General features: G+C 40.6%; 2 protein-coding genes across 9 annotated transcripts in view; both read left to right on the forward strand.

The window, feature by feature from the left end:
- The window catches only part of chd9 (chromodomain helicase DNA binding protein 9), a 71,585-nt gene extending 68,881 nt beyond the window's left edge, over positions 1–2,704 (forward strand). For all 5 annotated transcript variants that reach the window (XM_026173640.2, XM_080299964.1, XM_026173647.2 and 2 more), the window contains 4 exons: positions 136–366; positions 565–714; positions 855–959; positions 1,326–2,704. In XM_026173640.2, the coding sequence (XP_026029425.2) occupies positions 136–366; positions 565–714; positions 855–959; positions 1,326–2,327 (1,488 nt within the window). In that variant the 3' untranslated portion in view covers positions 2,328–2,704. The remainder of the gene's footprint in view (positions 1–135; positions 367–564; positions 715–854; positions 960–1,325) is intronic.
- Positions 2,705–6,011: 3,307 nt separating this feature from the next.
- Positions 6,012–13,635, forward strand: LOC113025678 (retinoblastoma-like protein 2). 4 transcript variants are annotated; one of them, XM_026173744.2, is made up of 16 exons: positions 6,012–6,151; positions 6,738–6,906; positions 8,109–8,316; positions 8,950–9,077; positions 9,543–9,649; positions 9,821–9,924; positions 10,111–10,248; positions 10,346–10,510; positions 10,650–10,707; positions 10,808–10,917; positions 10,997–11,173; positions 11,759–11,830; positions 12,143–12,203; positions 12,691–12,851; positions 12,963–13,127; positions 13,300–13,635. In XM_026173744.2, exons 4-16 carry the CDS (start codon positions 9,004–9,006, stop codon positions 13,498–13,500), a joined length of 1,593 nt encoding a protein of 530 aa, XP_026029529.2. In that variant the 5' UTR covers positions 6,012–6,151; positions 6,738–6,906; positions 8,109–8,316; positions 8,950–9,003; the 3' UTR covers positions 13,501–13,635. The 4 variants fall into 4 exon arrangements, with proteins under 4 accessions (XP_026029529.2, XP_080156091.1, XP_026029500.2 ...); XM_080299965.1 differs by having other exon boundaries at positions 10,811–10,917; XM_026173715.2 differs by lacking the exons at positions 6,012–6,151; positions 6,738–6,906 and having other exon boundaries at positions 8,177–8,316; positions 10,096–10,248.
- Positions 13,636–14,268: the final 633 nt, after the last annotated feature.

A 14,268-nucleotide genomic window follows, 5' to 3' on the forward strand; every position in this document is an offset into this window, starting at 1 on the left:
GTTTCCTGATTTTTTTTTATTTTATTTTTGGAACCAATTATATTTGTTAAAAGTGCTCTTCTGATTTTTTTTTTTTTTTTTAATGGCTGTTCTGCAAAGTATACAGTATATAATGACATGCTCATATGCTTTCAGGTACCTCCAGGGTGGGGGGGTATTGGCCAGGTGGGCATGACTCCAGGCCCTGCACCAAGCTACAGTCAGAACCCCAGTCAGGTCCCTGCAGACACTGAGAGCAGGGTCCCGGTTATCAACCTGAAAGATGGCACCCGGCTGGCTGGGGATGATGCCCCCAGGAGGAAAGAACTGGAGCAGTGGCTAAAAGAAAACCCTGGCTTTGTGGCAGACACAGGAGCTTTTATCTGTGTAAGTGTTCCAAGGGCTTCAAATTCTTCTTGTCTGTTGAAAAGAGACAATTCCTGATTAACTAAAATAATAGATATTTAGAAACATTATTTTATTTAGTACATATTTAATTAAAAAAACAGAGGAACCAGTATGAGCAGAAAACTTCTTGTAGTTAGACATTCTATGTAACTAACTGTCGTTACATTTCATGTTTAGGGGGTAAATAAGATGCAAATGCAGTTCCACTTCCAGGATGGCCGGCCAAAGCAGAAAAGGCACCGCTGTAGAAACCCCAACAAGATTGATGTGAACAGCTTGACGGGAGAAGAAAGGGTCCAGATCATCAACAGGAGAAACGCACGCAAGGTGTGTTGGTGGTGTTTAAGTCATAACCAGCCATACAAATACAAAGATGGCTTTTAATTTGTTAATAATCATTTTGACAGTGTGTACATTATAACAGTGATGTGCACTTGGGTTTATGTTGTCTGTATTCTTTCTTGAAGATTGGTGGAGCCTTTGCTCCTCCGCTGAAGGACCTATGCCGATTCCTTCAGGAAAACCCAGAGTATGGAGTCCCGCCTGAATGGGCCGATGTTGTTAAACAGTCGGTAAGTTACAGAGTAACACTTCCCTCACATATTATAAAATTTATACCTTATAAAATTTAAACAGGCGTAAGTTCTACTGTCATGAAGGTTTTAACCTGTTTCTGATCATTTTAGAGACGGCAGTTTGGTGCCATCAAAATGGTTTTTAAATTCACCCCATTCATGTTATTGAGTGCAGATAGTAGTAAAACTGGCCTGACTAACCTTAATGCATATGTTCAAATATGTGCTGTTCTTCTTCTCTTAGGACAACATTAGTTTTATCTCAATGAGCCTAATTAAGTAACAGTGAACTGTTGTCACTGTCACTACCTGACTATTTGCTTGTATTGGGGAACCCTACCAACATCGTTCCATCTTTTCCAGGGTTACCTCCCAGAGAGCATGTTTGACAGGATCCTGACTGGACCCATTGTTCCAGAGGAGGTAAGTCGGCGTGGACGGCGACCTAAGAATCCTTTGGCCAAGGCAGCGGCAGCTGCAGCTGCAGCGGCAGGAGCACCACCTAACCCGGCAGCCTCGGCACTAGGTTTGAACCCACTGCTGGCAAACGGCCTCCTCTCTGGAATGGACCTCACGAGTCTGCAGGCCTTCCAGCAAAACCTCCAGAATTTACAGTCCCTGCAGCTCACTGCAGGCCTGATGGGGCTGCCGTCTGATGCTAGTAACCTGGCTGCAAGTAACTTGGCTGCCATGTTTCCCATGATGCTGTCTGGTATGGCTGGACTGCCAAACCTCCTCAGTATGGGCAGCTTGCTTGGGAAGCCTGCTCAGGAAGCTGCAGGAGGCTCTGAAGAGAAAACAAAGGGAATAACCAGCGGTGGGACAGGAGAGCCAACTGCCTCTAAAGCCCCCTCTCACACCTCAGACACCAAAGGAGAAAGGACAGAGGGCTCAAACACGACTCCTTCCTCCACTTCCAGCTCTGCTTCCTCTTCCTCCGCCACACAAAGTGCTTCAGCTGCCTCTGCAGCCTCCAGTCAGCCACTGTCTCTTAACCCCTTGTTACTCTCCAGTATGCTTTACCCAGGGACGCTTCTCACTCCAGGCCTTAACCTTCCTGTGTCCACCACACAGCCACAGAGCTCAAACAGTGACCCCACCCTTCCAACTGCTCCTCCTCTACCTTCAGTTTCCCAGTCATCACATCAGGAGACAGAGCAGCCAGAGGGAGACAAGGATGGAGAGGAGGAAGACGAGCTTTTGGAAGACGCTTTGGATGAGGGGGAGGAGGAGGAAGAGGATGAATCCATAGAACAAAAGGATAACAGTGGTCCTGAAGGTTCAGGGAAAGCAGAGTCTTCTTCATCAGAGTCTGGGAGCTCTTCCTCATCCTCAGACGATTCAGACTCAAGTGATGAGGACTGATCCTACAAATATATAAATATAAATTTATTTATGTATTGCCTAGAAATGTATACATATATTCACATATATATATGGATTTTCCAGCACTTCTGTTGTGATTTCTTTACATGTAAATACAAGAACTAACTACAATGTTCTGTAATAAAGACTACAAAAACCTTTAAAAAAGAAATAAAAAAATAGGAAAAACTGACCTAAAGAAACTGAAATAAAATGTCAATGTTTGTTCACAAGGTACAGTCTTGTTTTGAGACATTTTGCATGTCAGACTTTAGTAGATTTCTGAACTCTGAACTTGTACCATGCAATTATTGCAACAAAAAAGGCATTATTGTAATTATGTCAGGATTAATTTTATTAAAAGAAGTAAAACTACATCAACACGCTCTTTGAGCTGTACTATTAATATATTTTGATTGTCAGGGGTGTGGGGAATGACACTTGACAAACACTTTGGGTTCTCTTGTAAATAGTACTTTTACAGGTTCGTTGACACTTATGCTTTGCAGATCATACGTTGGATATGTCAGCAATAACTTGGGCAGCTAATGAATGTCACTGAAGCTGTAGATTCTCTGTCTGCCATGTTCCACCCGAGTGCACAACTCTCACAAACCTGTCAAATACCTTCATATCATCTTGAAGAGGTTATTTATCACTTCTCCTTGTCCAGGTAGGAAATGATTCCTTCCTTAGTAAGGACTTGGAAAAATGGTAAAATTATTATTTTTCCAGACGTACACAAGCTTAAATCTGTCTTTCAAAAAAAAAGAAGAAGTTAAACATAATTCATTTCTCTACTGTCTGACTTTACATTTTAATATTCACCATCACCTTACAAACATGCCACAGCATGTTCAAGGCGCACTTTAGCCACCAACAGTAGGCATTCACATTCACCTGCACATCTCTTAATTATAACTAAAAGCTCCTTGAGCTGCGGTAACAGAGAAAAACCTTCTACTGTGTGCCAAAAAACTGCCCTTTGACCCTTGGCGGTCTTGACGGAGTTGTTTGGTCTTTGTAGTGTTGATGGATATTATTTCTACAACCCCGATGTATTTGACTGAATCTTACCTCAACTTTGCTAAATGGATTGGCTTCACTGTGCAAATGTACATGTGCATGGGTGTGTGTGTGATCTGTCAATGTACACAATGTTCTCATCTCTGCTGGAATGTGTGTCAGAGGCCTTTTTTGATTTTATTTTAAATGAAACCTTCCTCTGTGTTTTGCTTCCTGAGCTGCTCCTCTCGCCGCATCCATAACTCACCAGGCTGTATGTTAGGTGGTGGTGTGGGGGCTGACAGGCTATGAGACGTAAAAAACCGCATTGCTGTTGTTTTTTTTGGTTTTTTTGTCGTTTTGTTTTTTTAATACCGTCAAAAATTTCTCTTTGGAAATTTGGAGGATTCAAGTGCTTGATGATACGCATTGCATGGCAACCTGTGTTCCTACAAAGCCCATGGGGCACAAGCACAAGTTAGTTCAGTTCCTGGCTAAGATTGTAGTATCACTGTCATTGTCTAAGTATTAAATTTTACGCAGTGCCACACGGGTTAGCTTCAGGAAGGGCTCAATAATAGCTTTTGTTGCTGGGAGTTTTCAGCGCTGTCTTGATTTATTTCACTTCACCCTCAACTCTGTTTTCTGACGAACAGAGCTTCAGATAGATGTAGAAGTGCCCTTATCCTGTACCTCACTCTCTTTCATTCACCGCTCACATCTACGCTCACTATCCATGCTTGTGTGTTTTGCTCAGCATCCGTGCACATGTCCATTTTAAACCTGTAACCAGGATATACACACAAACACTGGAGTTCACTCGAACCGAAGTACCTTTTTGTAAGTCTCTCTCAGCACAACAGTGCTTGCTCTAGGACTGCTGTTACACAGTGGACTGTTAGATACACAAATTATTTCCGAGGTGAGGTTTCTGTTTGGGCTGAGGGTGACAGCCCGCTGAAAAACCTGTTTAGTTCTTAAGTGTAGCTGTAGCATTTTTCTCCGTGGGTTCAGACATGAACAAAGACTGAAGACATGCCTGATTTCTAATGTTGCTTTAATGTGGTTTTCTTGTATGCCTGTTATATATAGACCTCGTCATGGGTTTGCTTGCAATGCAATTGCATTTTTTCTTTTTTAATTATTATTACTAACAGTACGGTATTTTTCTATGTCTGAGCAATGAACTTAAACATGCCACTGTCATTTTGTATATCTGCACCTCTACGCTCTTTAAACTTGTAGTGCCCTTATGCAAACACCCAGCCACTGCTACATCTGCTGTAGGTGACTGACTGATGACTTTTGCTACTTTTTGTTGCCCCGCAGCGATGGATTGATGACTGTGTTAATCCTCGTTAAGAGATAAATGTAGACACAAGATGGGACTTCTCGCTTTCATTGCTTTCCTTCCTTTTTTTCCTTCTTTTTGTAGAGGTTATATTGTATACAGACCTTGAAAGCACTGCTTGCTGCTAAAGAGGCTGTGCTGAATCTGCATTAAACACAGACACAAGAAAACAATGACCAATATGCAAGAGGAACGACAAAACACACTACTGCTGTACAGGGAGGTTTTCATACATGTAATCACTGAGATGACAAAACTACCATCATGGGGTTTGTATTTTTATTTCAAGCTTGATAGTATCCTAAATGTCACCCTGGTCAGTTTGTGTCTTTTTCTTTCTTTTCTTTTTTTTTTTCTTTCTTTCTCATTGGACAGTTGATATATTTGCAAGTTGTGGTCTGTGTAGTCAAAATAATTCTTAATGTAGTGCAGGAAAACACGTCTTAAAAGTCATTTGTAATTTATTGGATTACTTTCTATGAAGTTCTATAGAGGAAATTGAGGTTTAATTATTTTTATTAAACATATTCTTCTGACTATCAATTAAGTGTGCCTTTTACTTTGTCCCAGGGACTTTTTGAAGAATTCAGTTATATCAAGGAGTTGACTGCTTTGTCTTGAATCCTTTAAAAAAATTGTACAGGTATATATCAAATTTTTGTTCAGCATCACAACACATGCAAAAATACGTGTGTGTGTGTGTGTGTGTGTGTGTGTGTGTGTGTGTGTGTGTGTGTGTGTGTGTGTGTGTGTATATATATTTGTGTAGCCTCAACATTAGTTTAGTTACACACATACTGCAGCAGGGCACTAGCTCACAGTAATACACAATGACGAAGCAGCGAGCACCCAAACTGTTAGGCCGTAGAGCAAAGACACAACAGGTAAGTATGTGTGACTGAAATAATGCAGTAGGAAAAACATAGTTTTGTTGTTAATATTCTAGATGAGGCTTGATAATTTATTTCACTCCCAAGTATTTTCTTAAAAAAACAATTACATATTGCCTTGTGATTTTTTTTTTTTTAAATATTCAATTTACTGCTTATTTAATGGATCCATTTGCACATAAACACTGCATAAACGTTAGTAGACACAGAACTCTAGTGCCCATATTGTTCCAGCAATGTTGGAAATGAACAAGGCTACATACCAAACTCTTGCAGCAGAGGGCCTTTCTTCACTGCAAGTCCTTCTTTTCTCCTCAGGGTGGTGCTCAGTGACCTGTTTAACTGCTTCTACTGCTGTTTGGCACTTATCTTAGCAACCAGACCAGATGACAAGTTGAGGCTTGTCTAATGTGAGAGGCCAATGGGCTGAACTTCCTCACCCTGCAGAGCAGCAGGTTGGCTGCACTGAATCATGCTGCATTGCTCTGCTGCTACTAGACAAACACACAGGAGAGATTTTTAAGAGCAGAAGTCTGTCAGTTTGACCTAACACCATCCCAGAAGAGCCACTGACACTGGTGAGTGACTTTGATCCTGGTTTATGAGTTTTGTTTTCTTGAGCTACGTTGAAAGTTCCACAGAGATAATAAACTGCACTGGAAGTCAGCTGACTATTTGGAGTAAAATGCAACAGTTACACGATCTGCTTCAGTGTTCCCAAAAGCTGCAGAATAAAAGAATCCTCTGCACACATTAACCATCTATATAGCTATTTTTCAGCAGGCTTTGCACTGAATAACAAAGTCTGATTATAAACCAAGATAAAGGCAATGTTTAGCTTAATTCTCTTTAAGGGACTAGCACATGTTAGAAAGTGAAAGTAGGCCTATTTTCACTTAGCATGAGTTGCATGTGAGTTGACTTGAGTGGAGTCCAGTCCAGAGGAAACAGGAAATGGGTGTGATTTAGATATTGTGCCAGCTTTTAGCAAAATTAAAACAGCAAACAAACATGCAGAAAACACATCTGTGGTGTTTTTAAATCGACACCGTGCTTCCAGGATCTTCCTGCTAAAGATAACAAGATAGGGTGTGATTCATATTTATGAGAAGCTGCATGCATATTGATGCTTCCAACTTCCTGTTTGTCTCTTCTGAGATGCAGCAGCTGGAAGTCCGTCAGAATGAGACACAACTTGATGTTTTAAGATGCCATTGGACTGATATCAGCATTTGGACTAAAATTTGGAGTGCACGATGAGAGTTTTTCTTGCCATTTTACCTCACCACATGGAAAACGCATCAGACAGCTGCTGCTTCAACCAACACGAACAGTAAGTTGTGAGCAAATCTGGAACACAGAGAATCAAAAGGCATCCATTAAGCTGCAATGATCACAAAAGTATATAGAAATGTCCTTATGTTGGAGATTAAGCAAAAGGTCAGAATTAAACTAATTCTGGTTCTGATTTTGTCTTGTTAGTGGGGGGGAAAGTATAGCCACATGAAAGGAAATATTAGGAAATCACAATAGTAATGTTGAGTGTGACGTGCTCTACTCTGAAAACCTTATGGCACATTTTTGAGCAAAACTGCTTCTTATCCACCTACAGTGTCATCCGCAGTCATTGTAGACTGACTCAGCACAGGCAGTAATAAACAGCACATGTGAGAATGGTTAGAGGAACAGAGTCTCGTTCAGGCTGGTGGTAGCACACAAAGAGACTGTAAAAAGAAGAGGGGACTTTACCGCGAGGGGACGGAGTATTCAATTCTCAGCAGATCGAACCATGCTTTGAAACACACTTTTTAGAGATTAACAGTCAACATTATCCACCATTATTATTCACGTGACCCAAGGATGGTTCAGTATTTAACTTATTATTTCCTCATGAGTCTTCTCTGGCATCTAAAATATTCTTGTTGTTACACGACTTGCCAAATTGACAGTTGCCCTGCACAGGGAAACTGAGTTTGAGATGTTTTTCTTAGGTTTTCAGTATGTGAGGTGCACAGGAACAAAAGTGACTATTCACAGCTGCCTCAGAGCAGGAAGTACACATGAGTGAGTCACTAAAGGCAAATGAACAGAGTGGGAAAGTGGTGCTGTCAACAAGACCACCAGGCCATCTAATGCATCCATAACAAGAAAGGCAGCAGCAAATATAAAACTCCAGGTGTAAGACCATAGTTTGACGTTTCTGTAAATAAGCTGGCTTTTGGGCACCCTTCCCAGTAAAATCCATCACCAGTCAGTATTAACTATATATTCTCCATTTGTCCATTAACAGGCTTAAAAGTGTGGTTTTATTTTATTTTTTTTGAGACACAATTGTTGCAGTCCATTAACAAACAGCTAGCTTTATAGCAGTGTAGCTGTAAGTGGACTGGTACTTATTTAGTACCGTTTACTAATTTGAACATTCAAAACACTTTCTACTAAAAGTCTAATTCATCCAGTCACACAAAATCATGCAGTGCTTTTATGTGTTCCTACGTACTTTTATCTAACATTCTCACAAACTCACTCCAACAGATGAAAGTTGGGATTCAGTATCTTTCTCAAGGATACTTCGACACATGACCAGGAGGAGCCGGTGTTCTGGGAATCCATCCTACCTGGCAAACCATCCTACCCGTTGTTTCTGCGCATGCGCACAACACCGGACAGCCCTCCCTGGAATTCCAATTAGTAGCGGACCCACTCTACCACCTGAGCCACAGCCCCGTTCAGTTGCTTTTAGGTTAGTCGTTGTCAAAAGGTTGCGTGTATTTTTCTAGTTATTTGCCTACAGTGAGGGGTTTTTAACCTATGCAAACATGATCCTCTAAAATAGTAAGTAGCTCAACTGGATGTAAGGTGATTGCTGATTGGTGGACAAGCCAACTGGAAAAGAATGGGGGTGAAAGTGGAACAGTAAAAGTGCCAAAATTCATCAAAGCTCAAAAATACAGAATTGAAGCAGACAAGGGTCTGCAGTGGACGCTTTTGAATATTTCTAACACTTGGTTTTCCTTCAGTACTTTGTATGTTGTAACATCGTGACTTGCACAGACCAACAACAGCGCAAGCAAGAGTCGCACACACATTGATTGTACCACAAATGTTGGACACTGCCTCCCTGTGGCAAAACACACTCACTGCAGCTCGCTATGGTCTGCCAGCACACCGTCCAATAGAGAACCACGTTGAGCCATTTAGAATGAAAATGATTAGTTGACACTGATGATGATGCAGTTATCTGGTGTGTGATAAGCAGCTGCTTAGTCTGCCTATGCCTCAGGTCCTCGTACAAGCTAATATTTTCAATTATGATTCATGCAAAGTTACCTCTAGTTTGTAAACAAAATGTGTATTTTTTTCACTCCATGTTTAGGTGTCCATTTGATTCCTGCTCTAACTCTCATCCTGTGTGAGTGAGGAGGTCACCATGGCAACTGTGCCACAGGGGATTGTGGGAAAGCCAAGGTTTGGCCCTAGTGACTGTCTGATCGCAATGTTGAGGTTAGCCCTGCAGTTACAAAGCATTACTGACTCACACAGTGTTTATCTGTGTAGGCTGTGTGTATGTCAACCTGATACTGATACTCGCAGCACTAATAGCTGCAATAAAGCACAACGCGCCTCAGATCTTTCATCAGTCTGCCTCACACACTGTACAAATGTGGCTAGATCAATTTAACAGCTACATAGTGTAGTTAACATCTGGTGTTTTGCTAAAAGGCACTGAGGGTGTGGTCAAGATCAATAATGTGTAAGCACACAGAGCTGATAAAGTTTCTGTACTGGGAATTCTTTAATATAGTTTCTACTGTTGTAAGCAAGAGCTTTAAAAAACACACGTGTGGCATTTCATTTACAGTTTAGAACTTACACCTCCACTTTATGCCAATGGCAGAATATTGTTGAATTACATTTTCCATTTCCTTTTGTGCTGCTCAAATTTCTGTGACGATGCCTTGGATTCAGGGCTTGCTCCAGAGATTCGACTGAGGCGATTGAAACAAGACTGAAATGCATGCTGCAAATGTTTCTACAGCATTACAGGGATGACGAGGGAAATGAGAAGACCAAAGGTACAGTGATGATTTTACAGTGGAATGTGGCCTTCAGCGTGTATCTGGTTGATAGCCGAAATTCTTATGATTAGAGAGCAGGCTGTCTTTTGATAGCAGGTGTGAAATTCTGGAATAAAGGCCGTGTTGTTGATACGTGCCAAAAAATAATCTATCTAATATTGTTCACAGAGTTGGCAGCAAAGTGCTGCTACGAGGCAGGGGTTTGGTATCACAGAATCTTGGAGAGCCTGATCAGTCAAGAGAGGAAAAGGCTGGGCTTCAGTGACATCTCAGTAAGTGCACGCCATCTGGTGGCCAAAGATGGAACTGAGCTTTGACCATATTAACTGAGCAGTCACAGATAAATGTCTCACAGCACCTGTGATCTCATAACTTATGTATTTTATTTATTTTGAGTCATCTTTGAAGTAAAGCAGCTGGTGCTTGTAATGCATGTAAAACAGGTGTGTTTGATGCAGGGCATCTTGGAGCATGATCTTTTCCAGCGCTGTCTGGTGGCCTGTTGCTTGGAGATCGCTGTAACCTCAAACAGCTTACCATGTGACTTCCCGCTGCTCCTTCAGATCCTCAAACTGGAACCATACCACTTTTGGAAGGTACTTTGTTTTTGCCATATACTGTACACTTAGTGATACAGTAACATTTAGTCTGTGATTTGAATGCTCCCTCTTTTGTTTTTCTTTGTTCTCACAGGTGATTGAGCCTGTTTGGCGGGTTGGGTCAGGCTTGCCTCACTATGTGGTCACACACCTCATCCAAGTGGAAGAAAAGGTTTTGGAGAACTTGGCTTGGATCAGCGACTCACCACTGTGGGATGAAATCACACCCAACGAGGGCCATATGCCCACCTGCCAGCAGGTTTGGAATAACACAAATACTCTTTGCCTGACATCATAAATGATCAATATTTGGAAATTTTATAACATATCCAAAGCAATTAAATTTTTCTTTGAGCAGTTCGGGTTTTAATGAGAGTTTTGCCTTGTGTCAAATGTAGGTAATGCATCCAAATAGGCTTGAAGGTCCAATGCAAACGGATCCAGGTGTGCCGAGAGGTATTAACACAGTGCACTAAAGACTCATTTTAAATAAAACCATTCCCTGCAAACTGTTTACACTATTACTATAGATTGAGTGGTAAACTATTTTTGCCAGTAGATGTCAGTTTGGGGATGAACCACTCAGCCAGGACAGAGCAGCAGTGTTCCCCATCAGCTATAAACAGACAAGAGAGATGCAGCTCCCTCCATCTGTTTGCTCGGAAGGTCAGTTCTATATCATGCGTCCAGTTGCCATTGTTGTTATATGGCATGTTTAGTGTGGTCATGTCTGTCTTTATCTCAGGTTTACAGCTTGATGGCCAAGCGTCTGAGGGAGCTGTGTTCCACGCTGGAAATATCTGATGAGCTGCGATTAAAGATCTGGACCTGCTTTGAGTATTCCTTGGTCCACTGCTCTTGTCTAATGGAAGACCGTCACCTGGACCAACTGCTCATGTGTGCTATCTACATCATAGCAAAGGTGGGTTTTAAAAGATACTATTAAAACCCACCAGAATCTGCTAAAATAATGCAAGACAATGCAACTGGAAAATGCAAGTGGTTGTCTCAGAGAAGATGAATAATAAACTTTAAACAATTCTTAGGGAGTGAGGAATACATTTAAATGTTCAGGGTGGGCTAAGATATACCAGCATTTTGCAGATGATGACTAATGCAGTACCAGCAAGATGTAGGTAGGGAGAACAGCAAACAGAGAGACGGTGCAGTAAATCAAAGCCACAGTAAATCAGAATGGCCAGACTTCTTAGACCTCTGATGTTGGACACCTGCCCCAAATTGAGTCCACCCTGACCACGGAGAAGTAAAACCTTCAGGGAGGTTTACAGATTTACAGTTTTATGGAAAAGAACTACTTGGTGTTTAAATAAAATTAAAGACTGTTGTGAGGGCACTTGACAGCTGAAAAAGTTTTTATCGCTTTTCACTGACATGAAATTAAAGGAAAACTGTATTTGTAATCCTAAAAAGAATCCATGTTGGTAATGCATGGACTTCATTGGAAAACACATACTCAGCAGTTAAGTGGTGGCATTTGCCTTTACAGATTACCAAGATGGAGATACCCTTCAAACAGATAATGAAATGCTACAAGTCACAGCCACGTGCCAACAAAAGTGTAAGTTTCTTTTATTTTGGTTTTTATTTTTTGCTGTCTTTAGTATACAGCTGTGAATTAACAAAATATAGCGATACAGGTTGAAACGTGTATCAGCTGGGCCCACTTATTCCAAGATTCCATCAGTTTTAGCGACATTCTGTTTTGTGTTTATCATCAAATGTTTTAATGTTAACAGGTACATTTTTTAAATAACTGTGACAATATCATTATACCTGCTTTACATGAGCATTTCAGTCTTGCAAGGAGGTTAGCAGGTTGACAGTAACAACTCAAAGCACTTGTTTCAGCATTTACCGTTTCTATCTGCAGGTCTGCAAAAACGTGCTGATTTCAGAAAGGATGGAGGAAAATTCTACCATTAAAAAAATCAGTAAGAAAGCTTTTAAATAAAAAAGTCATATATTTTAAATATTATGGAACACCTGTTTTAAAAAACACACTTACAAAATAGCCTTGTAATTACAGTAATGTACATAATGCGTCCCAATAAGTATTGAAAATGGGACTACACATTGCCCTCACTGCCATCGTAGCTTTATATGTGTAATGCATGCTCACATGCTTGCAATCCACTGTGGGCAAAGAAATGCGCATGTATTGTTAGCTGGCTATGTGGCTCGGAAACAGTGGCACTGGTGGTGGTAGAGTTAAAGAAAACGAATGCAGCATGTGTTGTGTTAGATCCAAATAAAGTACTATACAGAGGTAGAACTCATAGCAATGCCTCATTGCACAAGAAAAATGACACCCATCAAGTTACCAAATGATTCACTTACAACATTTTACCTGCATTATATCCATTATCCCAGAGTAATTCCACAGTGATAAGTAACTTTTTATTATATTGTTGATTATAGATACCGGAAAGCACAGCAGCACTATCCTAACCCCCAACACACCATCAACACATTATCCAAGACCTGGGCAGGAGGAACGGGGCAATCTCATCCATTTTTACAACCAGGTCTACACGACAAAGATGCAGCATTTTGCCAAACAGTTTGCTCAAACCTCATTAGTAAGTGAACATTTTTTCTTTTTTCTGAGCTGACGTCACAAAACTAAGAACTCAGTAAAAATGGGAAATGTTTATTTTCCATGTAATGCTTACACTTCATTTCTTGTCCAGCGAGACACCCCTCCTTTGTCTCCATACCCTCGACAGTGGAAAGCATCTCCTCGCTGTTATCAGCTGTCCAACAGCCCGTCCATCTCCATTTCACCATACAACACAGAAACCCCTTCCCCTCACAGAACTGGGCTCTGCTACTACTTCAACTCAAGTCCTCCAGAGGTGTGTGGATATAGTGTTTTTGTTTTCACATGATCGTCTTAAAAAATTTTGTGTGTTGGGGTACAATCTAGGCTGAATACATTTTACATTCCTATTTTGGAAATGATTTAGTGAATAAAAATGGTTGACTTTGCTCGCACACAGTAGAATATTATTTTCCTTTTGTTCACAGCTTCTGCGTGAGATCAACAACATGATCAAAACGGGCAGGTCACCAAACATGCGATGCTACGCGGTATCACTGGATAGAGATGAGGAAGGAGATGGATCCTCAGCCAAGAGGCTTCGTTTGGATGGGCAGTCAGCCTGGCAGAGACGACTGAGAAATGTGTTCAATGATCGCATTACAAGAATGAACCAGGACCAGGTCTAGCTTATTCCAGCTAACAGGCCTAACCTCCACTCCGATGGAAGTAAAGCACACATTTACTTCTTGACAAATTCTCTGTCAGCTCAAAGGACTAAATTTCCGTTGCTTGGCTCTTTTGTTTGGAACCATTTTTTTCTGATACCATAAGTCATGTGTGAAGGTCTGTGAATAAGCCACTTTATCCCCAGCACAGTAATAGAAGACTGGTCATCCTGGGTTGCTGCCTGATGGAAGTGTCCTTCATGATATTGTATGAATTTAAAGAAAGACAAGGCTGCAAAGTGCCCAGTGAGTTTTTCTTAGATAAAAAAAAGGACTGAGACAGGACTTTAGCAACTAAAAGGCAGATTAGTTAGTGTTTGTCTGCATCCACAGGAATTAATATTTACAGTAATATGAAAACATAAATGTATCCACAAATGCATCCAATAGACATTTGGGCAAAAAGTTTTTTTTCTGCACAAATTTAACAATTCTGTTAAAAAAAGTGTAACTTAGGCCTCTGAAGCTAATATAACAAAACAAAATTTTGATTTAGTCATTTTTGCATAATTAGAACATTTATATAATTATAGTTCGTTATCTTAATGACTTAAATCTCACATAATAATAATAACATGGTACCTTTACATGTATGCAAAATGTTTTATTTATTTGAAATGTTTCAATGAACATTTTAAACTCAATTTTTGGTGGATTTTCCAGCATGCTCATCACTGTCCTGTTGAAAGATTTCAACTCAAGGTTATCTTAAAGCATATTTTAAATTTC

Source organism: Astatotilapia calliptera, chromosome 1 (assembly GCF_964374335.1).
Source record: "Astatotilapia calliptera chromosome 1, fAstCal68.1, whole genome shotgun sequence".
Classification (NCBI taxonomy): Eukaryota; Metazoa; Chordata; class Actinopteri; order Cichliformes; family Cichlidae; genus Astatotilapia; species Astatotilapia calliptera.